Consider the following 23,487-nt stretch of genomic DNA (forward strand, 5'->3'; position numbering starts at 1 on the left):
GGCATTATGATTAGCATGTATAATGTGGGGCGGCACGGGGATGGCTAGGCTACACACAGAAGACAAGCAGTGATTCTACAGCATGTTACCAAGCTGATGGACAGTGACCCTAATGGGGTTTGTGCGGGGTACTTGGTGAAGAGGGAAGCCAAATAAATATAATGTTCTTAAGGTAATTGTAGATAGATACCAGAAAAAAACACAACAGAACATTTTAAAAGGCCGTGAATGATCTTCCTTTCTGCCTGTCTCTTCACGTCAGTTTATCCCACTTTCCTTTATAACCTCTAGCCACACCTGGCTCTTCTCTGCTCACGAAAACATAAGCTCATCTCTGCCTTTGGGCCTTTGCTCCTGTGCCTGTAAAGTCCTCACCGCCCGCCGCTGCCCCCGCTCCCAAATCGGGAACTGCGGCCATGGCCTCAGTTTGCTATTGTCTCAGAAAGGCTGCCGCTGACTACCTAAATAGCTCCTCCGGTTATGAGTTACACTGCTACCTGACGCTGTCTACAGATAACTTTTGTGATAACGTCTAAATCGTCACCACAGCATACGGCTCCGAAAGCGGAGACTCTGTCAGCACTTAAGACAGCGCCTGGCACTGCAGACCGAGCCCATTGCAAATCTCACCTGCAAACCCAGGAGTGTTCCGAGGCGTGCTGGCCACATGGAAAGCAGTTGCTGTGCTCTGGCCAGCTGCACCCAGGGAGCTCGGTTTTAAGGCTCCCCAGAAAGGGTTCTTGGGACCAGTTCTCCCACTCTGCCCTGACCCAGAGCCAAATGCCCCAGTGGTAGGGCTGCTGTGGGGGGCAGGCATGCTTGTCCCAAAGCCCCCACTGCCAGTGGGGCCTGCTGACACCATAGATGTGACGGGCGCGGAGATGGTGCTGCCAAACCCGGATGTACTGGTCCCACAGCTGGTGGGCTGGGTCACAGCTCTAAAGCCGGAGGTGATGGCTGCAAAAAAGGAGCAAACATGGATCATTGTCTAACCCCATACACAAAAGTAAATTCAAAACTGATCGAACCCCCGAATGTAAGCCAAGAAACCATAAAACTCTTAGAGAAGGACAGGAGAAAATATCTTGGACGTAAACATGAGCGACTTCTTCGTGAACATATCTCTCCAGGGAAAGAAAGGAAAAATGAACAAATGGGACTATGTCAAGCTTAAAAGCTTCTGTACAGTTAAGGGCACCATCAACAGAAGAAAAGGGCATCCTACAGCATGGGAGAATATATTCATAAATGACAGATCCAGTAACGGGTTGACATCCAAAATATATAAAGAGCTAACACACCTCCACAAACAAAATGCAAACGTTCATGTGAAAATGTGGGCAGGGGAGCTGAACAGGGAGTTCTCCAAAGAAGAAATTCAGGTGGCCAGTAGACACATGAAACGATGCACCACATCACTTGTCATCAGAGAAATGAAAATTAAAACCACAGTGAGATATCACCTCACACCAGTAAGGATCGCCACCATCCAAAAGACAAACCACAACCAATGTTGGCAAGGTTGTGGAGAGAGGGGAACCCTCCTACACTGTTGGTGGGAATGTAAATTCGTTGAAGCATTGTGGAAAGCAATATGGAGGTTCCTCAGAAAGGTCAAAACAGAAATACCACTTGACCCAGGAATAGCGCTCCTAGGAATTTACCCTAGGAATACAGCAGCCTAATTTTGAAAAAGACAGATGTACCCCTATGTTTATCGCAGCACTATTTACAACAGCCAAGAAATGGAAACAACCTACGTGTCCAACAGTAGATGAATGTATGCACAATGGAATATAATTCAGCCATAAGAAGAAAATGAATCCTACCATTTGCAACAACATGGGTGGAGCTAGGGGGGATTATGCTCCGTGGAATAAACGAGGCGGAGAAAGACAAGTACCAAGTGATTTCACTCATCTCGGGAGTATAAGAGCAAAGGAAAAACTGAAGGAACAAAACAGCAGCAGAATCACAGAACCCAAGCATGGACTAACAGTTACCAAAGAGAAAGGGTCTGAGGAGGATGGGTGGGAAGGGAGGGATAAGGGCAGGGAAAAAGAAAGGGGGCATTATGATTAGCATGTATAATGTGGGGCGGCACGGGGATGGCTAGGCTACACACAGAAGACAAGCAGTGATTCTACAGCATGTTACTAAGCTGATGGACAGTGACCCTAATGGGGTTTGTGCGGGGTACTTGGTGAAGAGGGAAGCCAAATAAATATAATGTTCTTAAGGTAATTGTAGATAGATACCAGAAAAAACCACAACAGAACATTTTAAAAGGCCGTGAATGATCTTCCTTTCTGCCTGTCTCTTCACGTCAGTTTATCCCACTTTCCTTTATAACCTCTAGCCACACCTGGCTCTTCTCTGCTCACGAAAACATAAGCTCATCTCTGCCTTTGGGCCTTTGCTCCTGTGCCTGTAAAGTCCTCACCGCCCGCCGCGGCCCCTGCTCCCAAATCTGGAACTGCGGCCATGGCTTCAGTTTGCTATTGTCTCCGAAAGGCTGCTGCTGAATACCTAAATAGCTCCTCCGGTTATGAGTTACACGGCTACCTGACGCTGTTCACAGGTAACTTTTTTGATAACGTCTAAATCTTCACCACAGCATACGGCTCCGAAAGCGGAGACTGTGTCACCACTTAAGACAGCGCCTGGCACTGCAGACCGAGCCCATTCCAAAACTCACCTGCAAACCCAGGTGTGTTCTGAGGCGTGCGGGCCACATGGAATGCAGTTGGTGTGCTCTGGCCAGCTGCACCCAGGGAGCTCAGTTTTAAGGCTCCCCAAAAGGGGTTCTTGGGACCAGTTCCCCCACTCCGCCCTGATCCAAAGCCAAGTGCCCCGGTGGTAGGGCTGCTGTGGGGGGCAGGCATGCTTGTCCCAAAGCTCCCACTGCCACTGGGGTCTGCTGACACCATAGATGTGACGGGCGCGGAGATGGTGCTGCCAAACCCGGATGTACTGGTCCCACAGCTGGTGGGCTGGGTCACAGCTCCAAAGTCGGAGGTGATGGCTGCAAAAAAGGAGCAAACATGGATCATTGTCTAACCCCATACACAAAAGTATATTCAGAACTGATCGAACCCCCGAATGTAAGCCAAGAAACCATAAACCTCTTAGAGAAAGACAGGCGAAAATATCTTGAACATAAACATGAGCGACTTCTTCGTGAACATATCTCTCCAGGGAAAAAAGGAAAAATGAACAAATGGGACTATGTCAAGCTTAAGAGCTTCTGTACAGTTAAGGGCACCATCAACAGAAGAAAAGGGCATCCTACAGCATGGGAGAATATATTCATAAATGACAGATCCAGTAACGGGTTGACATCCAAAATATATAAAGAGCTAACACATCTCAACAAACAAAATGCAAATATTCCAATAAAAATGTGGGCAGGGGTGCTGAACAGGGAGTTCTCCAAAGAAGAAATTCAGGTGGCCAATAGACACATGAAAAGATGCACCACAGCACTTGTCATCATAGAAATGAAAATTAAAACCACAGTGAGGTATCACTTCACACCAGTAAGGATCGCCACCATCCAAAAGACAAACCACAACCAATGTTGGCAAGGTTGTGGAGAGAGGGGAACCCTCCTACACTGTTGGTGGGAATGTAAATTCGTTCAAGCATTGTGGCAAGCAATATAGAGGGTCCTCAAAAAGCTCAGAACAGAAATACCGTTTCACCCTGTAATACCGCTTGTAGGAATTTACCCTAGGAATACAGCAGCCCATTTTGAAAAGAAAAGAATCACCCCTATGTTTTTCTGAGCACTATTTACAATCGCCAAGAAATGGGAGCATCCTGAATGTTCATCAGTAGATGAATGGATAAAGAAGATGTGGTACATGTACACAATGGAGTATTATTCAGCCAAGAGAAGAAATCAGATCCTACCATTTTCAACAACAGGTATGGAGCTGGAGGATATTATGCTCAGTGAAGCCAGACAGAGAAAGAGAAGCCCCAAATGATTTCACTCATCTCTGGAGTATAGGAACAAAGAAAAACTGAAGGAACAAAAGAGCAGCAGCATCATAGAACCCAAGAATGGACTACCTATTGAAATGGACTAAAGGGAAAGGGACTGAGCAGGATGGGTGAGAAGGGAGGGATAAGGGCAAATAAAAGAAAGGGGGCATTACAAATTGCATATACAATGTGGTCGGGGGGCAAAGTGAGGGCTGGGAAACACAGAGAAGACAAGGGGTGATTCTACAGCATCTTACTACACTTATGGACAGTGACTATAATAGGGTTCGTGGGGGGGACTTGTTGAAGGGGGAAGCCTAATAAACATAATGTTATTCATCTAATTGCAGATTAAGACCAAAAAATAAAAACATTTTAAAAGGCCTTGAATGATCTTCCTTACTGCCTGTCTCTTAACGTCATTTTATCCCACTTTCCTTTTTAAACCTCTAGCCACACCTGGTTCTTCTCTGCTCATGAAAACATAAGCTCATCTCTGACTTCGGGCCTTTGCTCCTGTGCCTGGAACGCCCTCACCCCCAGCCGTTGTCCCTGCTCCCAACTCTGGAACTACAGCCATGGCCTCAGTTTCCTATTGTCTCAGAAAGGCTCCCACTGCCTACCTAAATAGCTCCTCCTGTCATGAGTTACACTGCTACCTGACGCTGTTTACAGATAACATCTGTCTCTTCACCACAGCGTAGAGCTCCAGGAGTGTAGACTATGTTGGCACTTAAAACAGCACCTGGCTCTGCAGACTGAGCCCATTCCACATCTCACCTGCAAGCACAGACGTGTTCTGAGGTGTGCTGGCCACGTAGATGGCAAACAGTGTGCTCTGGCCAGCTGCACCAAGGGAGTTCTCACTCAGGCATCCCCAGAAATGGGCCGTGCCACCAGTTCTCCCACTCCGTCCTGCCACAAAGTTGAATGCACTAGTGGTGGAGCTGCTGTGGGGGGCTGACATGCTCATCCCAAAGTCCCCACTGGCAGCGGGGCCTGCTGACACCCCAGATGTGACGTGTGATGAGGGTGTGCTGCCACCGCTGCTGTTGGTCTGGGTCGTAGCTCCAAAGTCCGAGGTGGTGGCTGCAAAAGAGGAGGAAATGAGGATCATTGTCTAACCCTATACACAAAAGTATATTTGAAATGGATCAAAGACCTGCATGTAAGCCATGAAACCATAAAACTCTTAGAATAAACATAAGCAAAAATCTCTTGGACATGAACATGAGTGACTTCTTCATGAACGTATCTCCCCCAGCAAGGGAAACGAAAGCAAAAATGAACAAATAGGACTATATCAAGCTGAAAAGCTTCTGTACAGGGAAAGACACCATCAATAGAACAAAAAGGCATCCTATAGAATGGGAGAATATATTCATAAATGACAGATCTAATAAAGGGTTGACATCAACAATGTATAAAGAGCTCACACACCTCAACAAACAAAAAGCAAATAATCCAATTAAAAAATGGGCAGAGGAGCTGAACAGACAGTTCTCCAAATAAGAAATTCAGATGGCCAACAGACACGTGAAAAGATGCTCCACATTGCTAGTCATCAGAGAAATGCAAATTAAAACCACAATGAGATATCACCTCACACCAGTAAGGATTGCCACCATCCAAAAGACAGACAACAACACATGCTGGCGAGGATTCGGAGAAAGGGGAACCCTCCTCCCCTGCTGGTGGGAATGTAATTTATTTCAATCACTGTGGAAAGCAGTATGGAGGTTCCTCAAAAAATTCAAAATAGAAATACCATTTGACCCAGGAATACCACCTCTAGGAATTTACCCTAAGAATGCAGCAGCCCAATTTTAAAAAGACAGATGCACCCCTATGTTTATCGCAGCACTATTTACAATAGCCAAGAAATGGAAGCAACCTAAGTGTCCATCAGTAGATGAATGGATAAAGAAGATGTGGTGCATATACACAATGGAGTATTATTCAGCCAGAAGAAGAAAACAAATCCTACCATTTGCAACAACATGGATAGAGCTACAGGGTATTATGGTCAGTGAAATAAGCCAGGTGGAGAAAGACAAGTACCAAATGATTTCACTCATCTCGGGAGTATAAGAACAAAGGAAAAACAGAAGGAACAAAACAGCAGCAGAATCACAGAACCCAAGAAAGAACAACAGTTACCAAATAGAAAGGGACTGGGAAAGATAGGTGGAAAGGGAGGGAGAAGGGGGTGGAAGAAGAAAGGGGGCCTTATGATTAACATGTATAATGTCGGGGGGGCATGGGGAGTGCTGTGCAACACATAGTAGACAAGTAGTGATTTTGCAGCATCTTACTACGCTGATGAACAGTGACTAATGGGGTATGTGGGGGGGGACTTGGTGAAGGGGGGAGTCTAGTAAACATAATGTTCCTCAAGTAATTGTAGATTAATGATACCACAAAATAAAAAAATTTGAGGAAACAGCTGTGATGCTGCCAAAGGCTGTCTGGGTGCTGGAGATGGTGCCAAAAAGAGGGGCTGCGGGTTTCAACCCACGAAAACCTGACCACACAGTGCTGCCAAAGGCTGGCTGGGCTTCCGAAAGGAAAGGAGCTGCCGAAGCTGGGGTCCAGTGCTGGCTGGCAGTCCACATCTGCTGTCTGTCAGTGGCTCCAAACGTGTGCTGTGGGGTGACTCCGGGATAGGATGGGACGGGGGGCCTGGTGCCGGAACTAAAGGGAATGTTGAAGACTGGGGTGGTACTGCTGCTAAATGTCAGAGCAGGCTGGCTCGGGGCGATGGGGGCGGAGGTCGTGAGGGTGCCACTGAAGCCACCGAAACTGGCTGTGCTGCTGCTAGCAGCTGTCTGGACGGCGCCGGGCAGGGACTGGCTGAAGGTGATGGCTGTTGTTGGAGCAGGCGTGGCCAGAGCCTGCCAAACTGGAGTATGGAGCCCATGGCTGGGCAGAACTGGCAGCAGAGGCAAGGGGGGACCCAAAGAGGACAGGCTGGGCAGTGGAAGCAGTGGGGCTGGTCATGCTGCTCACAGTGTTGGTCACATCGCTCACACCAGAGCCAAAGACAGGCTTCCGGGCGGAGTCTGCGGCTGTGCCGGTGGTGGTCCCCCAAGCCGCTGCTGAGGGGACGCTGACACTGGCCCGGCCAGGGAACAGAGGGGCATTCGTGCTAGTGCCTGAAGTAGTTGTCTGACTGAAGGAGGAAGGAGTTGACAAGGGCAAAGATGTAGGTAGCCCTGTGCTGCTAAAAACAGGACTGAAAGGGAGGGGCAGTCTGCTGGTAGTCGGGGTGTTCACAGAGCTGGAAGATGCCTCCGTTGTGACTTGGGAACGGCTGGATGGCACAGGACCCTCCTTCCCACTTTTAGATGGAGCCACAAAGACGGGCTTGAACATGGGATGTGCTGAAGACACAGCAGGAGCTGCTGCGGCAGAAGGGTTAGCAGGTGGTCTGCCCAGCATTCCAAAGAGAACACTGGGCTTCAGGGTGGGGCCCGGGGCAGGCGGGGCCTGGGGTTTGGCAGATGTCTCAGCCTGAGAGGCTGGAGGTGACTTGGTGGCGTCACTGGCTGGTATTGCGGGAGAGGCAGGGGTCAGCCCCAAGAAAGAGGCTGTGGATCTGGAGTCTGGGGAGGGGCCGGGGAGCGGCCCTGACTGTGAAGAGCCAAGAGGGCCCAGAAGGCCAGGTGTCTGCAGGGGCCAACGGGCCATGGGCGTGGCTGTTAGGCAGGGAAATACATATGAGTCGGGTGGAAAGAGTACAGGGTCAGCAAAGCCCCCTAGAAAGGACTCGGTTAACCAGTTAAATCCAGAAATCCAGAAAAGATTCAGAGTTAGTGAGTTAATCAGTTAAAGCTCAAAAGGTCAAGAGAAACTTGGCCTTGAAGGTTTGAATATTCCCCAGATAAAAGTGTCTGAGCACAGCCCATGTCTTCATTGTGTCCATTAGACCACTGTATGATTTACTCTAGCCTGCTAAAAGGCCCACCTATAAACAGCAAAGTAAAGACAGGGAGATCCCACCTTAAAGCCAAAATTGTATTTTTAAAAAAACTAGCAGGTTTCACAAGAAAGATTCTTAACATACTCTTTAGCAAACAAATAACTCTGCCCACTTTGGAGGAAAGGCAGTCTTGATAAGCTAATTTTGCAGAATTACTTAGAGGACTGATGAGTAACTTAATGTCTCATCAAAGATACTTGAGACCACTTAACAAGCCCACACCCTAGCCCTCTGTCACATTCCTGAAAAATCCTTAAAAGAGGGAGCCCCCAAACTTTCACTGTGCTCCTATGTGAGGTCACCAGCACTTTCTAAGTGTGGAACCTTTTAACTTTAAACTCCCTCTTTTCAGCCTTTCACGGTGCTGCACTCCTCTCTCTGAGGTCACCTGCACTTCCTAAGTGCATAACTTCAACTCTTCCCAACCTTTCAGGGCACTCCTCTCTCTGAAGTCACCCACACTTTCTCCCTACATGTGGTTGTATCTGCAAATAAAGTATCAGACTTACTTTCTTCCTGCTCTCTTCCAGAAATGGAGAGGTTTGTCTATCCAGCCTAGTTTTTAATACTGAACTTTCACTAGGTGTCTCTGAGATTCTATCTTCTATGGTTTGGGTGCTTGGATGGTGTTGGCAAGATTATTTCTAACAGTCAAGACGATGTGAAATGATCATTGCTCTAAATGCGTGCACATGGTTGCTTACTGGACAGAAATTGCCTGGTCTGCTCAGATTCCCCCACCTAGGCTTACCTTACCCCAAACCCCCCAGGTGGCCTGGGTTATGCTATATGAGTCTGGGCAACCTTTCTCCCTTACCAGACCATAAACCCCGAAGGACAGGAACATCTCTCTCTGTAACTACCAAGCCCCACACAAATCAAGGCTCAGTATGTGTTTCCAGTGGGTTGTGGTCCATGCGCCCTCCATACAATACCACCAACACATGCCACGCGTTCATCAACTTACTCTGTTCTCCCTGGGACTCCTTGTTTACCGGCGGAGCGGAAGAGCCAGATCCCTGAGGACCGTCCTCTTCTCTGTAGGAGGAAGAGGCACAATTAAGTTTAGAAAAGCACTGGATAACTTCTTACACCCTCCTAACTACCAACTGACCAAAGTCTAGAACAACCATGACTAAGATCTCAGTGTGTCAAGACAACAAAAAGAAGCAAAGAAAATTCCTAAAGAAATGAAGGGAGGCAGTTCACAGAAGCCATAGACACCTTTGTCTTAAAACAAGCAGAAAACAATCTTCAGAACCTTACATACAACCTGCCAAGTTTCTGAGAGTCCTAGTCACACCTCTGTCTCTAAGAAAGCAGCATTCTAGTCAGGCACCTAGGGGGTCAGCTGGGGTCTAGAATGTGAAGCTTGCTGCGCACCCCCATCAGTCACTCTGTTCACTCTGTCCCATGCAAGCCCTTCCCCTTATGCCCCAGCCCCTCACGCTGCAGCATGAGGGGAAGCAGAGGCCGGTGTGGTCACACTGTGTGACGACTGCAAGAGACAAGAGCGATTCAGGGCGGCACCGTCTCTGCCCTTTAGATGTGAACTATTTTGATTCTCCAAATCGGAGTCTCAGAAAGCCTAAGAGCCAAGTAAATTTCCCTCCTTTCCCACCCTCTCATTAATCCACACAGCAAATCACCGATTACCTCATCTTCTTTTCTGGACACTCTGGTGTCTGTGAGCAGGAGGAGGCTGGGCTGGAGAAGGGTGAGGCACTGGGACGCCTCTTCCAGAGCTAAAAGCCAAACACAAGTCACGTGACTGACCCTTGGGAATAACATAGGATCTGACCTTCAACATAATTTTGTGGCTCTAATCCATTACTGTATATAAAGCCTCCTTTTCAAGTGACTAAAAAATCATTTCTTTGTGAAGTGGGGCTTCTGAAAAGTGAGTCAATTGCCAGTGTTTGAAAGGGTTGTCATTGGCCAAAGCTGGAAAAGTTGCATCAGAAAGAGCAGCTACACTCTTTCTGAGGATCATTAAATGTTTATAAAATATCATCAAGATACTGAGGATCATGAAATGTTTATAAAATATCATCAGTTCATAAAGATAACACAGCAAGAATCATACTGGTCACCTTTGGAGTTAACTAGGCATCAGTGCCGGCTTATTATCCTGCCACTCCAGTAGACAGGGTTTGTTCTTCTATCTAGAATTACACAGACCTTCAGTTAACAAATGCAATGCAGAGGGAAGGACAGAATTGGAACATCACCATTTTGCCACAATGGACATAGACAAAGGTGAAAAATGGCCGCTAAAATCAGCAGGTGAAAAGCTCATAGGAACAATAAAGTGAAGGATCAGACTGACACCTGAGCCCAGTGGGAGGCAACCACACAGCACGTGCTCCCGATGTGATGCGATCAGAAGAGCACAGCAGCACCTCTGCCCAAATCACTGAACTTGAAACTCATCAAGCCTCAGGAGCCAACTGTCCATTTACAGGGAAAATAGGGATAGAGTACTTGTCAAAATGGCACCATGACGAAAACAAAATCCAGAATGTAGTAAATTCTATAGAACATAATGACTCAGACTTTTCAAAAGTAAGAAAAAGCGTAGTAGTAGTACCGTTGACTGAGTCTAAGAGAGGCCTGACGTCCCCGCTGCGGGGGAGGGAGCGCGCGGCCGCCGCCCCAGCCCGCGTGCTCCGCGCCTCGGTGGCGGCGGCGGCAGCAGCCGCGGGGACAGCCCGCGGGGGAAGCCTGACAGCTGGAGGCCGCCAGGGGGCGCCCGCCGCGCGGGCCCGGAGCGCCCGGGGAGGCCGCGCTGTGAGGCCGGCGACCTGCCACCTGCTGCTCCTCGGGCGGGCCGAGGCGTTGGGAGCCAGGGCCCGGCACCCGGGATAGGCGGCATCCTGGCGGGGCCCGCGCACCCCGGGGCTGTGTCTGGCGCGCCCCAGGTCTGCAGAGGGGTTCTGCCACCGCGGGGAGCTCGCCGGGCCGGCCGGTCTGAGCAGCGCGCCCGGGGAGGCGGAAGCCCCGGTGCACGCGAGCCTCCCGCGGTCGACCCCGCAGCTGCCCGTGACGCGGGGGTGGCTTCCCGCGCGCCTGCGTGGCGGGCCGTGGGAACGCGAGCCCAGCCCCCGGGGGACCGACGGGCGGCGGAGGGCGCGTCCCTCGCCCCACCCACCTCCACCGTCCCGGCGCCCCGCCCCTGGCGCCCAGCTCTGAGCATCATCGCTCCGCCCAGGCCTGTTAAAAAGTTGATTATTTTTAGCATGTCTGCTTGTTAGGCCATCAGATACAACCTTGTATAATGCTAAGTCTGAAGCTCTGAGTGTGAATTAAGTCCCCTGAAATGTAAATTTCGGTACTTACTTTGGTGGCACTTCTTGAATGCTTACTATGCACAGTATAGACGCATGAACACTTTACATGTACTGCCTCACAACTATCTTATGAAGTAGGTCAAAATCATTATTTCCATAAGTGTACAACCTTACCTTCAGATTTTTTGTTACACATATTAATTGAATACCTTTAATGCTCAAAAAAAAAGAGTCTAAGAAACATATGAACCAAACACGATGAGTTGATTTTTGGTCCCTGATTCAAAGTAACTGTAATAAGACAGGGAGGGTAAGAAGGGCAAATTGGGGCGATAATAACTAACATTAAGTTATTATTACTCAGAGGAATAGAGGCATTGTGGTTATTAATGTTCAAAAAGTTTTTAAAATACACTGAAGTACCTACAGGTGAAACAACGTGTTTGTACTTTAAAACACAAGAGGAAAACCAATTTGGGTAGTTGTTGATGGATCAAGACTGACAAAACACTGTTAACTGCTGGAGCCACATGGAGGATCATTATGATATTTTTCTTTCCTTTTGTGTATGTATGACATTTGACATAAAATTGTAAGAAGGGGCAATGACTATGTATGTCAGGTCTGTTGTGATCACTGATTGAGGAAATGTGTGTACAGTGCTCAGCAGAGGGCCTAGTGCAGAATAGATCCAGGTAAAGCTTCATACTATTATGCTCTGCATTGCCATAACTGCTTGCCCGGGGCCTTCATCTCCTATATTTGTCATTTATCATTAATGTGCCATTTATATTACTCTAAGAGCCTCCTGTATGGATGAAAACTTATGTCAAATTCTTTCTCCTCTCAAAAACCTCCTTCACGCATGTGTTACTTTTTTTCCAGCTCCTATATATTGGGTGCCTGCTTACTGACAAGCACTGTAATGGGTGCTTTTCAAACATTACCTTCAATCTTTATAACAATCCATTAGAGATGAGAAAAAGAGAGTTTAAGTCATTTACCTGCCTAAGAGTCTATAGCTACTAAGTGCCAAAGCCAAGATTTGAACTCAAGTCATTCTGGTAGCAAAACTTGTTCTGTTCTCCAGTCTACACATCCTTTCTAAAAATAATTATAACCACTTATTTTTAAAACTTTCATTAAATTCCCAGTGCCTAGAGGATGAATTTATGACCCATTGCAATTCAGACTCAATCTACCTTTTTAATCAAATTAGTACCATTTTTTGAATTACTCATCCTCTGTCTATTTATCTATAATAATGGCTCTGTCTTGTATCAGGTTTCCACATAGGCATTCTGGGCTTTCTAGTTTTTTCCACTGGTCCATAGCGATCATTCAAGGGTTGGTAACTGCTGTTAGCTTAGAGGTGACCTCAGCATCTGACAGAAGGTGGCTAGAAAACACTGCACAATCAACTAATAAATGCAAAGAACCCAATTCTGCCACACCACCAGGTGTGTGTACCTGAGAGATGCCTCCAGTAGAAGTGTAGGAACTGGTAATGGCATTGCGGCTGGACATACGGATGCCACATGCGCATGTGCCCTTCGAGCAGCTCACAGCAGAGGAGCAGGGTCTCTTATGCAGTTCACCATCTGAGCTCTGGGAACTGAGGTCTCTCTTCAGAGGCCCAGGCCTAACAGGGAAATAAAAGGGGAAAACACAGATGTGCTACTGAAAGGCACCAACATTGTTTTAAGGCTTCATCCACCGTCACAAAATCGTTCTAACGCAATGGAAAAGGATAATGCTGTTAATTTTACTGTTAATTCATCTAAACATGTCTCACAAAGTCAGAAAGGGAAAGCTCAGTATTTAAAAAATTAAATGTATGATTCTACTTATATATACTCTAGGAAACGCACACAAATCTATAGTGACAGAATGGGGACCAATGGATGCCTGGCAACAGGGACAGAATGAGAGGGAGATTTTAAGGCTTCACCACGGGGCATGGGGAAACTTCTGGCAGTGATGGTGATGTTCATTATCTTGACTGTGGTGCTGGTTTTGTGGGTGTGAAATTTAGACAAAATAGTTATTGTGGCAAGTTACTCAAAATGTTCCTCTCTGATTTCAAAGAGGAAAATTTATAGGACAATAATTCTGATAAGGATACATGTCAAAGTTGAACAAATGGTACACTTCAAAGAGGCACAGTTTATTTATGTCAATTATACCTCAATAAAGGTGTTCAAAAATGATTAGGAGGAACCAACCACTTTTTCTAAGATTCAAACTGAAACAGAAATTCCCTAAACATCTTTCCTGTGAAATAGTCATCCAACCTTTGTGACAGCACAGACAGCTCACTGTCTCCTGGCTGATGAATGTCAACCACAGAGCAGTTTATCCCTGCACTAGATGCAAACATACTTTCTCTTTCACTTACTTCACCTATGGATCCCATCTGGAGCCAAGTCAAGCCAATTGTCCTCCTTTCATGTGATAGTCCTTCAGATTTTTGCAGGCCATTATCCTTCCCTCCCTCATTTCTTTACACCCCTGAGGTTTTTCTCCTCTGGGCTAGTGCTTGTGTACCTTTAGAACCCCCTCACCCACCACCACCCCGTGACATCTTGAGTTGCTTCACTCTCTCGCAGTGAATTTCGGTTTGTGTCTGCCTCCTCTTGCAGGGCAGCACAGCCAACCAGCAGCACTCCGCGGACAGCAGGACTAAGGCATTCAGGACCACCACTGACCTGCCTCCTCCTGGTCTTTGTTCTGTTATCAGCCCAGAGGAGGAGCATGTTAAGCTTTTTTGGCAGCCATATCATAGTGCTGTCTCAATTTAAAAACGTAACTTACCCCAAGCCTTTTCACACACATTTCCAGCCTTTTTCCCTCCCAGCCAATTCTTCCTCAAATATAATTAAGCTAAAAGGCAGAAATCTCACATTTTTCTTAAATTTCGTACTGCTGCATTCTATCCATTGCACAAACCTTGTGATCTTTTTGTTACATACTTGGTTATTCAGTGTATCTACAAACCCTCTTAGCCTTAGCATAGTTTATGCATATTAAAGAAAAATAGTAAAAGGAATTAGACAAAATAGTTATTGTGGCAAGTTACTCAAAATGTTCCTCTCTGACTTCAAAGAGGAAAACTTACAGGTCAATAAGTCTGATAATGACCCTTTCCCAAACAGGAAACCTCACCCAGATGGATTCTCACTTACTCAGGCACAAAAGCAGCAGGGACTCCATTGGCCACCTCGGGCTTCAAAGCTGAATGGCCACTGCCACTGCTGTTATGGCACCTGTGACAAATCACAAACCCTCAGTTAGATGATACGACCTCTCCTTTAAAGCATACTCTCATATTCCTGGGATCTTAACTCTTTCTACAGAACATACGTTCATGCTAGACAAGAAAAGGTTGCCTCAGATCTCAAAGATTCAGGAAGGTCAATTTATTCTAGGACTGTCCTAATCTAATAAGAAAAGTATAAAAATGCATCAAGACCTTTTGAACTATTCCAGTGTACTGATTATTTGCTAACTTCTCACCAAAGCGCTGCAATCACAAATTTAATATCCTACCATCTGTAAACTAAAGACAAAAAAACACTTTAGCCACCCACCTACACACATCCCCCAGTGTTCTCACTTAGTTCAGTCTGGAAGAGAAGAACTTCACAGGTCACAGATAAGGGCCTGCGCATGGTGCACATAATCACTGCTTATTCCAATTATGGGAAAGACAACACAGAGCCCTCAGTTATAGGCTCACTGGGGTCTAGACAAATTACCAACCTGGAGAACATGAGAAACCTGTTTTGACCATAAGAATAGTTATTTTCTCTCTGACCTCCAACACACCATCTCCCTCTGCCACTCCTGCTTAGTTGGCTGCCATGAGCTCAGACTGCTCCCTTGTAAAGCATATCCCTAGTATTCATTACCTGATCTTCCAACGTTACTTCCAATCAATCTTCCAATGTACACACTTGCATTTATTAGTATTTCCTTACCTAATGTTGCCATCTACAGTATCAAAGATGGCCAGCTGTGAACCTGCAGGGTATGGCTAACCTGGTGTAACTGATGAGGACAATGGTTCTATTTCTCAAATGTAGGGCCCACTGTCTCCTCAGAGCATGTTTCCTTGACCACCTTATATACAGAGCTCCCCCTTTCTCATGGCCCTTTTATAGCACTGCTTCTTAAAAATCTTTATATACTTACAATCTATAATTACCCTGTTTCATTGATTACCCAAGTCCCAGGAGACCTTTGTCTAGCTCACTGCTCTATCCACAGTACCTGGAGTAGGCTCTGGCACATGGGTCTTGGAATCGGTTGAATTACAAGAAAATTCTTAACTGACTCCTTGGAAAGCCACAAGCAGTTCTGCAGCTTACTCAGCACCATCAACTTCCTCTCTTTCCATCGAGGAAACAGACTGCTTCCTCTATTTTCGTTACATTTTCAAAAACCAAATAATGAAACTGGTTTTATTCTCATTTCTCATAAAGCTACCATACTCCAGTCTTCACTGTTCTTTGCTAAGTATTTCCTTCAGCACAAACATGACATCTAAGCTGATGGTCACCCAAATAACTGACCACAAGGGGAAGACTTTCAGCATTCTCTCAAAATAAAATTTAACACATTTATATCAAAAGTATGAAGCTGATGTGGCCAGTAACTGTTGGCTTTTCTCTAGTACTTATGGAAAAGGTATATTACAAAATGTATGTAACCTGTGCCTAATGAAAGGCATAGCATTAAAGCTCTTGTTACCAAGCTTTTCCATGAAAGCCAAAGAAGGGGACCTGCCATTCACACACAGGAGGTGACCTCTGATTCTTTTGGGGAGTGATCTCTCTCTCAACAAATCCCAGGAGCCCGTGTGGGAGGCACGTTGAGTACTCTGCAGGGCATGTTACCTTCTTTTCTCCTCCTGACCAGCAGCAGATGTTTGGTCTTCCTCCTCCTCCACTGTCCTTTTCTTCCTCTTCCAACATTCGAGGGCAAGCAGAACAGCCTCCTTTGACCACGGGTCTGGGGCCTTAGGGATCTGCACTGCTCTGTAACAGAAAACAGGATTCTAGCATTAAGATATTCTGATCATCATGCTACATAGCATGAACTTCAGGCGCTGGAAATCAGAAGCTATCCAACAAGCAAAAGGGTAATTTATACACTCACACAAATGACCCTTAGCTGTTAAGCTATAGTCTTGGGAAAAACCCAGAAAATAAAAAACTGCTCAATAACTGGAACTTGAGATTTCTCCCTCACATAAGGAGCTTCTTCCTTTCCTTTGAGTTAGTTATTCTCTCAGATGAACAACTGCAGGAGAATAAAGAGGACACACTGGGAGTCTTTTCCTCCAGCAATGCTTACATTGGAAAACGAGCCAGGTTGCTCCCGGGAGGAGCGATCCTCACTGTCGAAGGCCTGCACACCACTCTGGAATGACCGCGAGACAGCACACGCTTCCTGTGACCGCCATTCCGGCACAGCGTGGGAAGCACACAGGAATACCGGCCCTGCTGGACTGGGTATCGTCTTGGACATGTTATGCCAAAGTGGTGTGGTGAAGTCCTACAGACCCTGTGGAGAATGGGAGACACATTATGGAATCAAAGCAGCTTAGAAGAATGACAGAAAGTTTAAATTCCTTAAGAACCATGTGGGTTCAGTTATTTTCCAGAGAGCTTAAGCCTCTAAGCAACACAAAACACAGCATTTTTATGTCAACTTTCCCCATTCCACGTAAGGGCAGAAAGTGGCAGGTACTTGACAGCTGTCCCTGCAATGGATTCAACAACTTTGAGGGGGAAATTGAAAAACTGCCCACACAAGTAAAACTACAGTGGAAGAAAAGTGTGTGTAAGGATGTGCAGGGACAAATTTTACAAGAATCCTTCAATCTGTTATGCTAAGTCATCAGAAATATACACCCAAAGTCAAACATTTTAAAAACCTGAATGTTCACCTTTTCAGATAAATGTAATTATCAAGGATCTAGTGTTGTCACCGAAGTTTTGAATTTTGTTGTTATCACTCAACTGGGACTAAACAAAAACACAAGTCTTTTTAATCTAATCATCTTTATCAGCCAAGTTATATCCATCCAGGAAGTTTTTGGTCCAAAGATAAAAAAGTAACAAAACCTTTTAGAGTACTACAGTTTACAGACAGAAGGTAGACTCACCTGAAGCAGGGATATTTTAAGTGATTTACCAAGTATTCTACTAAACCCATACTGTATTAAAGTTCAGAGCTTTAAGAACTGAAAGAAGGATTTGCAACAACGTGGATGGGGATAGAGGGTACTATGCTCAGTGAAATAAGCCAGGCAGAGAAATACAAGTATCAAATGATTTCACTCATCTGTGGAGCATATGAACAAAGAAAAAACTGAGGGCACAAAACAGCAGCAGACTCACAGAACCTGAGAGTGGACTAACAGATACCAAAGAGAAAGGGACTGGGAAGGATGGGTGGGAAGGGAAGGAGAAGGGGAATAAGGGGCATTAGGATCAGCATACATGATGTAGGGGGGTGGGCACGGGGAGGGCTGTATAGCACACAGAGAAGACAAGTAGTGACTATAGCATCTCACTACGCTGATGGACAGTGACTGTAATGGGGTATGAGGGCGGGACTTGATAATGGGGGGAGTCTAGTAACCTCAATGTTGCTCATGTAAGTGTACACTAATGATCCCCCCAAAAATAAAAAAGTAAAAATAAAAGGAATAGAAAAATGACCCCAAAAAAAGAACTGAAAGAAGGGAACAGTTCTGGCAGCACATCTCATAGCAGAGGCTAAAGGGAGACAGGACACGGTGGACGAGCATCAAGGGGTTTGAAGAGGTGAAAACAGCACAGAGCCCACTTAGGACTTAAGAAAAAAAACTTTCAAAGTCAAGTCCTCCGTCTGGGGAGGGTCAGCGTGTCTTACCGGCGGGAAGGCCTTCGAGGGGACCTGGGGAAACGAGTGGGGACTGAGGGCTGAATGGGATCTCGGCGGGCCCAGGGGGCCGAAGGAGCGGGGCTTGTGGGGCAGGCGGGGCTAGCGAGGAAGGCCGGGCGCGCTGGTGGGCGCCGTCTCCTTGCTTCCGGATTAGGGGCGGGCTGAAGGGGGCGGAGCTTGCTCAAAACTCCTCCCATTTGAAGCTACGAGCGATCTCTGTCTGGCGGGCGAGCGGCTTCCGCGGCTCTCTCCTCCAGACTGCCTGCCTACGCTAGCGCGCCGGGGCTAGAGGCGGGCGTGCATTATGCGCTGGCGGGAATTGTGCGCTGGCGGCGCGCGCTCCCGTTGCCGGGAGACGGCGCGCGAATGGCAGGCAGCGCGGGGCTCGCGGCTCAGGCGCCCCCCTGGCTGCGGCGGCTCCCCAGCCAGCTCGACCAGCGCGGCCGCCGCGGGCACCGGGTAGCACGAGACCCATTGGCGAGATGGCGAAAAAGAAACCGGAAAAGGAAAATAAAAAGCATTTAAGTCTTTCATAAAAGTCAGTTGGTATAATGTGAACTTTTTTTTCTTTTTTATTAAGGTATCGTTGATATACACTGCTCTGAAGATTTCACAAGAGAAACAATGTGGGTGCTACATTCACCGTATTACCGAGTTCCCTCCGCTACCCCACTGTCCGCCGCTGTCCATCAGCGTAGCACCATGCCACTGAGTTCCTACTTGTCTTCTTTGAGCTACATTGTTTCTCCGTGACCCCACACACACCATGTGCACCAATCATAATATCCCTGAATCCTCTTCTCCCTCCCACGCCACTCCCCTTTGGAACCCCTAGTCTCTTCTTGGAGTCTGTGAGTCAGCTGCTGTTTTGTTCCTTCATATTTGCTTTGTTATTCGCCACAAAGGAGGGAAATCATTTGGTACTTGTCTTTCTCCACCTGGCTTATTTCACTGACCATAATACCTTCTAGCTCCATCCATGTTGTTGCAAATGGTAGGGTTTGTTTTCTTCTTATGGCTGAATAGTGTAACATTTTGTATATGTGCCACCTCTTCTCTATCCATTTATCTACTGATGGACACTTAAGTTGCTTCCCTATCTTGGCTGTTGTAAATAGTGCTGCAATAAACAGACAGATGGAATTCTCACCTGAAGCAGGTGTATTTTAAGTGATTTACCAAGTATTCTGCTAAACCCATACTGTATTAAAGTTCAGAGCTTTAAGAACTGAAAGAAGGATTCGCAACAACATGGATGGGGCTAGAGGGCATTATGCTCAGTGAAATATGCCAGGCAGAGAAATACAAGTATCCAATGATTTCACTCATCTGTGGAGCATAAGAACAAAGAAAAAACTGAAGGCACAAAACAGCAGCAGACTCGCAGAACCCGAGAGTGGACTAACAGATACCAAAGGGAAAAGGACTGGGAGGGGTGGGTGGGAAGGGAGGGAGAAGGGGAATAAGGGGCATTAGGATCAGCATACATGATGTAGGGGGGTGGGCACGGGGAGGGCTGTATAGCACACAGAGAAGACGAGTAGTGACTATAGCATCTCACTACGCTGATGGACAGTGACTGTAATGGGGTATGAGGGCGGGACTTGATAATGGGGGGAGTCTAGTAACCACAATGTTGCTCATGTAAGTGTACACTAATGATCCCCCCAAAAATAAAAAAGTAAAAATAAAAGGAATAGAAAAATGACCCCCAAAAAAGAACTGAAAGAAGGGAACAGTTCTGGCAGCACATCCCATAGCAGAGGCTAAAGGGAGACAGGACACGGTGGACGCTCACCAAGGTGTTTGAAGAGGTGAAAACGGCACAGAGCCCACTGAGGACTTAAGAAAAAAAAACTTTCAAAGTCAAGTCCTCCGTCTGGGGAGGGTCAGCGTGTCTTACCGGTGGGAAGGCCTCCGACGGGACCCGACGAAACGAGTGGGGACTGAGGGCTGAATGGGATCTCGGCGGGCCCAGGGGGAAGGTGGGGCGGGGCTTGTGGGGCGGGGGTGGCTTGCGAGGAAGGCCCGGCGCGCGGGTGGGCGCCGTCTCCTTGCTTCCGGATTGGGGGCGGGCTGCGGGGAGCGGAGCTTGCTCAAAACTCCTCCCATTTGAAGCTACGAGCGATCTCTGTCCGGCGGGCGAGCGGCTTCCGCGGCTCTCTCCTCCAGACTGCCTGCCTGCGCTAGCGCGCCGGGGCTAGAGGCGGGCGTGCATTATGCGCTGGCGGGAATTGTGCGCTGGCGGCGCGCGCTCCCGTTGCCGGGAGACGGCGCGCGAATGGCAGGCAGCGCGGGGCTCGCGGCTCAGGCCCCCCCCTGGCTGCGGCGGCCCCCTAGCCAGTTCGACTAGCGCGGCCGCCGCGGGCACCAGGTAGCACAAGACCCGTTGGTGAGACAGCGAAAAAGAAACAGGAAAAGGAAAAGAAAAGCATTTAAGTCTTTCATAAAAGTCAATTGGTATAATGTGAACTTTTTTTTTCTTTTTTATTAAGGTATCGTTGATAGACACTTCACAAGAGAAACAATGTGGGTACTACATTCACCCGTATTATTGAGTCCCCCTGTACCCCACTGTCCGCCGCTGTCAATCAGCGTAGCACCATGCCACTGAGTTCCTACTTGTCTTCTCTGAGCTATATTGTTTCTCCGTGACCCCACACACACCATGTGCACCAATCATAATATCCCTGAATCCTCTTCTCCCTCCCATGCCCCTCCCCTTTGGTAACCCCCAGTTGCTTCTTGGAGTCTGTGAGTCGCTGCTGTTTTGTTCTTTCAGATTTGCTTTGTTGTTATTCTCCACAAAGGAGGGAAATCATTTGGTACTTGTCTTTCTCCACCTGGCTTATTTCACTCACCATAATACCCTCTAGCTCCATCCTTGTTGTTGCAAATGGTAGGATTTGTTTTCTTCTTATGGCTGAATAATATTCCATTGTGTATATGTACCACCTCTTCTTTGTCCACATTTAGGTTGCTTCCATTTCTTGGCTATTGTAAATAGTGCTGCAATAAACATAGGCGTGCATATGTCTTTTTGAACTGGAATCTTGTTTTCTTTTGGTAAATTCCTAGGAGACGAATTCCAGGGTCAAATGGTATTTCTATTTTAAGTTTTTTGAGGAACCTCCATACTGCTTTCCACAATGGTTGAACTAGTTTACATTCCCACTAGCAGTGTAGAAGGGTTCCCCTTTATCCACAACCTCGCCAATATGTGTTGTTTGTGTTTTGGATGGTGGCGTCCTAACTGGTGTGAGGTGATATCTCATTGTGGTTTTAATTTGCATTTCTCTGATGATTAGCCATGTAGAGGATCTTTTCATGGGCCTGTCGGCCATCTGAGTTTCTTCTTTGGAGAAGTGTCTGTTCGGACCCTGTGCCCATTTTTAAATTGGATTAGTTGCTTTTTGTTTGTTGAGTTGCACGAGCTCTTTATGTATTTTGGATGTCAAACCCTTGTTGGATATGTCACTTATGAATATATCCTCCCATATTGTAGGATGCCTTTTTGTTCTATTGATGGTGTCCTTTGCTGTACAGAAGATTTTCAGCTTGATATAGTTCCATTTGTTCATTTTTGCTTTTCTTTCCCCTGCCTGGGGAGATATGTTCATGAATAAGTTGCTCATGTTTATGTCCAAGAGGTTTTTGCCTGTGTTTTTTTCTAAGAGTTTTATGGTTTCATGACTTACATTCAGGTCTTTGATCCATTTCGAGTGTACTTTTGGGTGTGGGGTTAGACAATGATCCAGTTTCCTTCTCTTACATGTAGCTGTTCAGTTTTGCCAAGGCCAGCTGTTGAAGAGGCTGTCATTTCCCCATTGTATGTCCATGGCTCCTTTATCATATATTAATTGACCATATATGTTTGGGTTAATGTCTAGAGACTCTATTCTGTTCCACTGGTCTGTGGCTCTGTTCTTGTGCCAGTACCAAATTGTCTTGATTACTGTGGCTTTATAGTAGAGCTTGAAGTTGGGGAGCGAGATCCCTCCCACTTTATTCTTCCTTCTTAGGATTGCTTTGGCTATTCGGGGTCTTTGGTGGTTCCATATGTATTTTTGAACTATTTGTTCCAGTTTGTTGAAGAATGCTGTTGGTAATTTGATAGGGATTGCATTGAATCTGTAGATTGCTTTGGGCAGGATGGCCATTTTGACAATATTAATTCCTCCTAGCCAAGAGCATGGGATGAGTTTCCATTTGTTAGTGTCCTCTTATTTTTTCTTAAGAGTGTCTTGTAGTTTTCAGGGTATAGGTTTTTCACTTCCTTAAGTTTATTCCTAGGTATTTTATTCTTTTTGATGCAATTGTGAATGGAATTGTCCTGATTTCCTTCATCCATTTTTTTATTGGGTTATTTGTTTTTTGGGTGTTGAGGCATATGAATTCTTCAGGTATTTTGGATGTTAACCATTTATCAGATGAGTCAATTACAATTCTCCCGTACTGTAGGATAAGGCCTTTCATTAATTTTTATTATTTTTTTATTTTTATTTTTGTTTTGCTATTATTAATGTACAATTACATGAGCAATATTATGTTTACTAGACTCCCCCTGTTATCAAGTCCCCACCACATACCTTATTACAGTCACTGTCCATCAGCGTAGTAAGATACTGTAGAATCACTACTTGTCTTCTCTGTGTTATACTGCCTTCCCCGTATCCACCCGCCCCGCTACATTATGTGTACTAATTGTACTGCCCCTTTTTCCCCCTTATCCCTCCCTTCCCAACCATGTGGCACTGTGAATATAATGAACAGACAGCCTTAGAAATGTTTGATCTCTTTATCCCAGTAATTATACACTTCTAAGTTGTGTGTCTTAGGGACATGGTTGAATCTATGTACAAAGATATTCAGTGAAGTATCATTTATAATACTTGGAGTGAGGGATGGAAACAAAATAAATGTCTTAGTAAAGGATTAGGTAAACAAGTATGGTACAAACTCATTACAGAAATGTCATCAGCCATAGAAAAGGATTTTGTATAATAATATTATATACCCTGTCTAGAGTTTTGTCAAATGTTAGTGACAAACTCAGGACTTAAGTCAAGGTTGTTTATTATCTCCTAACATAAGAACTCTGTGCCGTGAGAGTGTGTGTACATGGGGAAAAAAGACTAAAAGTACAGATTTCATGATGTTACAGTGGTTATTACTGTGTAATGGAATAACAAGAGATTTTTATTTTAACTTATTTTTATTTCCTACGTTCTAACAATGAAGGTTGGGTGTTAGATTGACAAGCGTTTCTAGGTGGTGCGGACCAAGTAC

At 46.2% G+C, this 23,487-nt stretch overlaps 2 protein-coding genes across 5 annotated transcripts in view; both read right to left on the reverse strand.

Annotated features, from left to right (window-relative positions):
- LOC118923354 (putative nuclear envelope pore membrane protein POM 121B) overlaps positions 1-5,676 on the reverse strand; it is a 56,900-nt gene extending 51,224 nt beyond the window's left edge. For 3 of the 4 annotated variants that reach the window (XR_008991959.1, XR_008991960.1, XM_057486567.1), the window contains exon 1: positions 4,771-5,676. Coding sequence is in view for 1 of the 4 variants with exons in the window: in XM_057486567.1 (XP_057342550.1) it covers positions 4,771-5,107 (337 nt within the window). In the remaining 3 variants the exon portion in view is untranslated. The remainder of the gene's footprint in view (positions 1-4,770) is intronic. The other variant, XR_008991961.1, reaches the window with a different exon arrangement.
- Positions 5,677-6,146: 470 nt separating this feature from the next.
- Positions 6,147-20,748, reverse strand: LOC130679249 (nuclear envelope pore membrane protein POM 121-like). The gene is given in 11 exon segments (XM_057487875.1): positions 6,147-6,164; positions 6,435-6,883; positions 6,886-6,924; positions 6,927-7,588; positions 8,858-9,010; positions 9,629-9,717; positions 12,733-12,904; positions 14,448-14,528; positions 16,161-16,301; positions 16,621-16,830; positions 20,102-20,748. Coding segments are annotated over 11 exon segments (2,223 nt in total). The 5' UTR covers positions 20,311-20,748.
- Between the last annotated feature and the right edge of the window lie 2,739 nt (positions 20,749-23,487).

Source organism: Manis pentadactyla, chromosome 10 (assembly GCF_030020395.1).
Source record: "Manis pentadactyla isolate mManPen7 chromosome 10, mManPen7.hap1, whole genome shotgun sequence".
NCBI lineage: Eukaryota > Metazoa > Chordata > Mammalia > Pholidota > Manidae > Manis > Manis pentadactyla.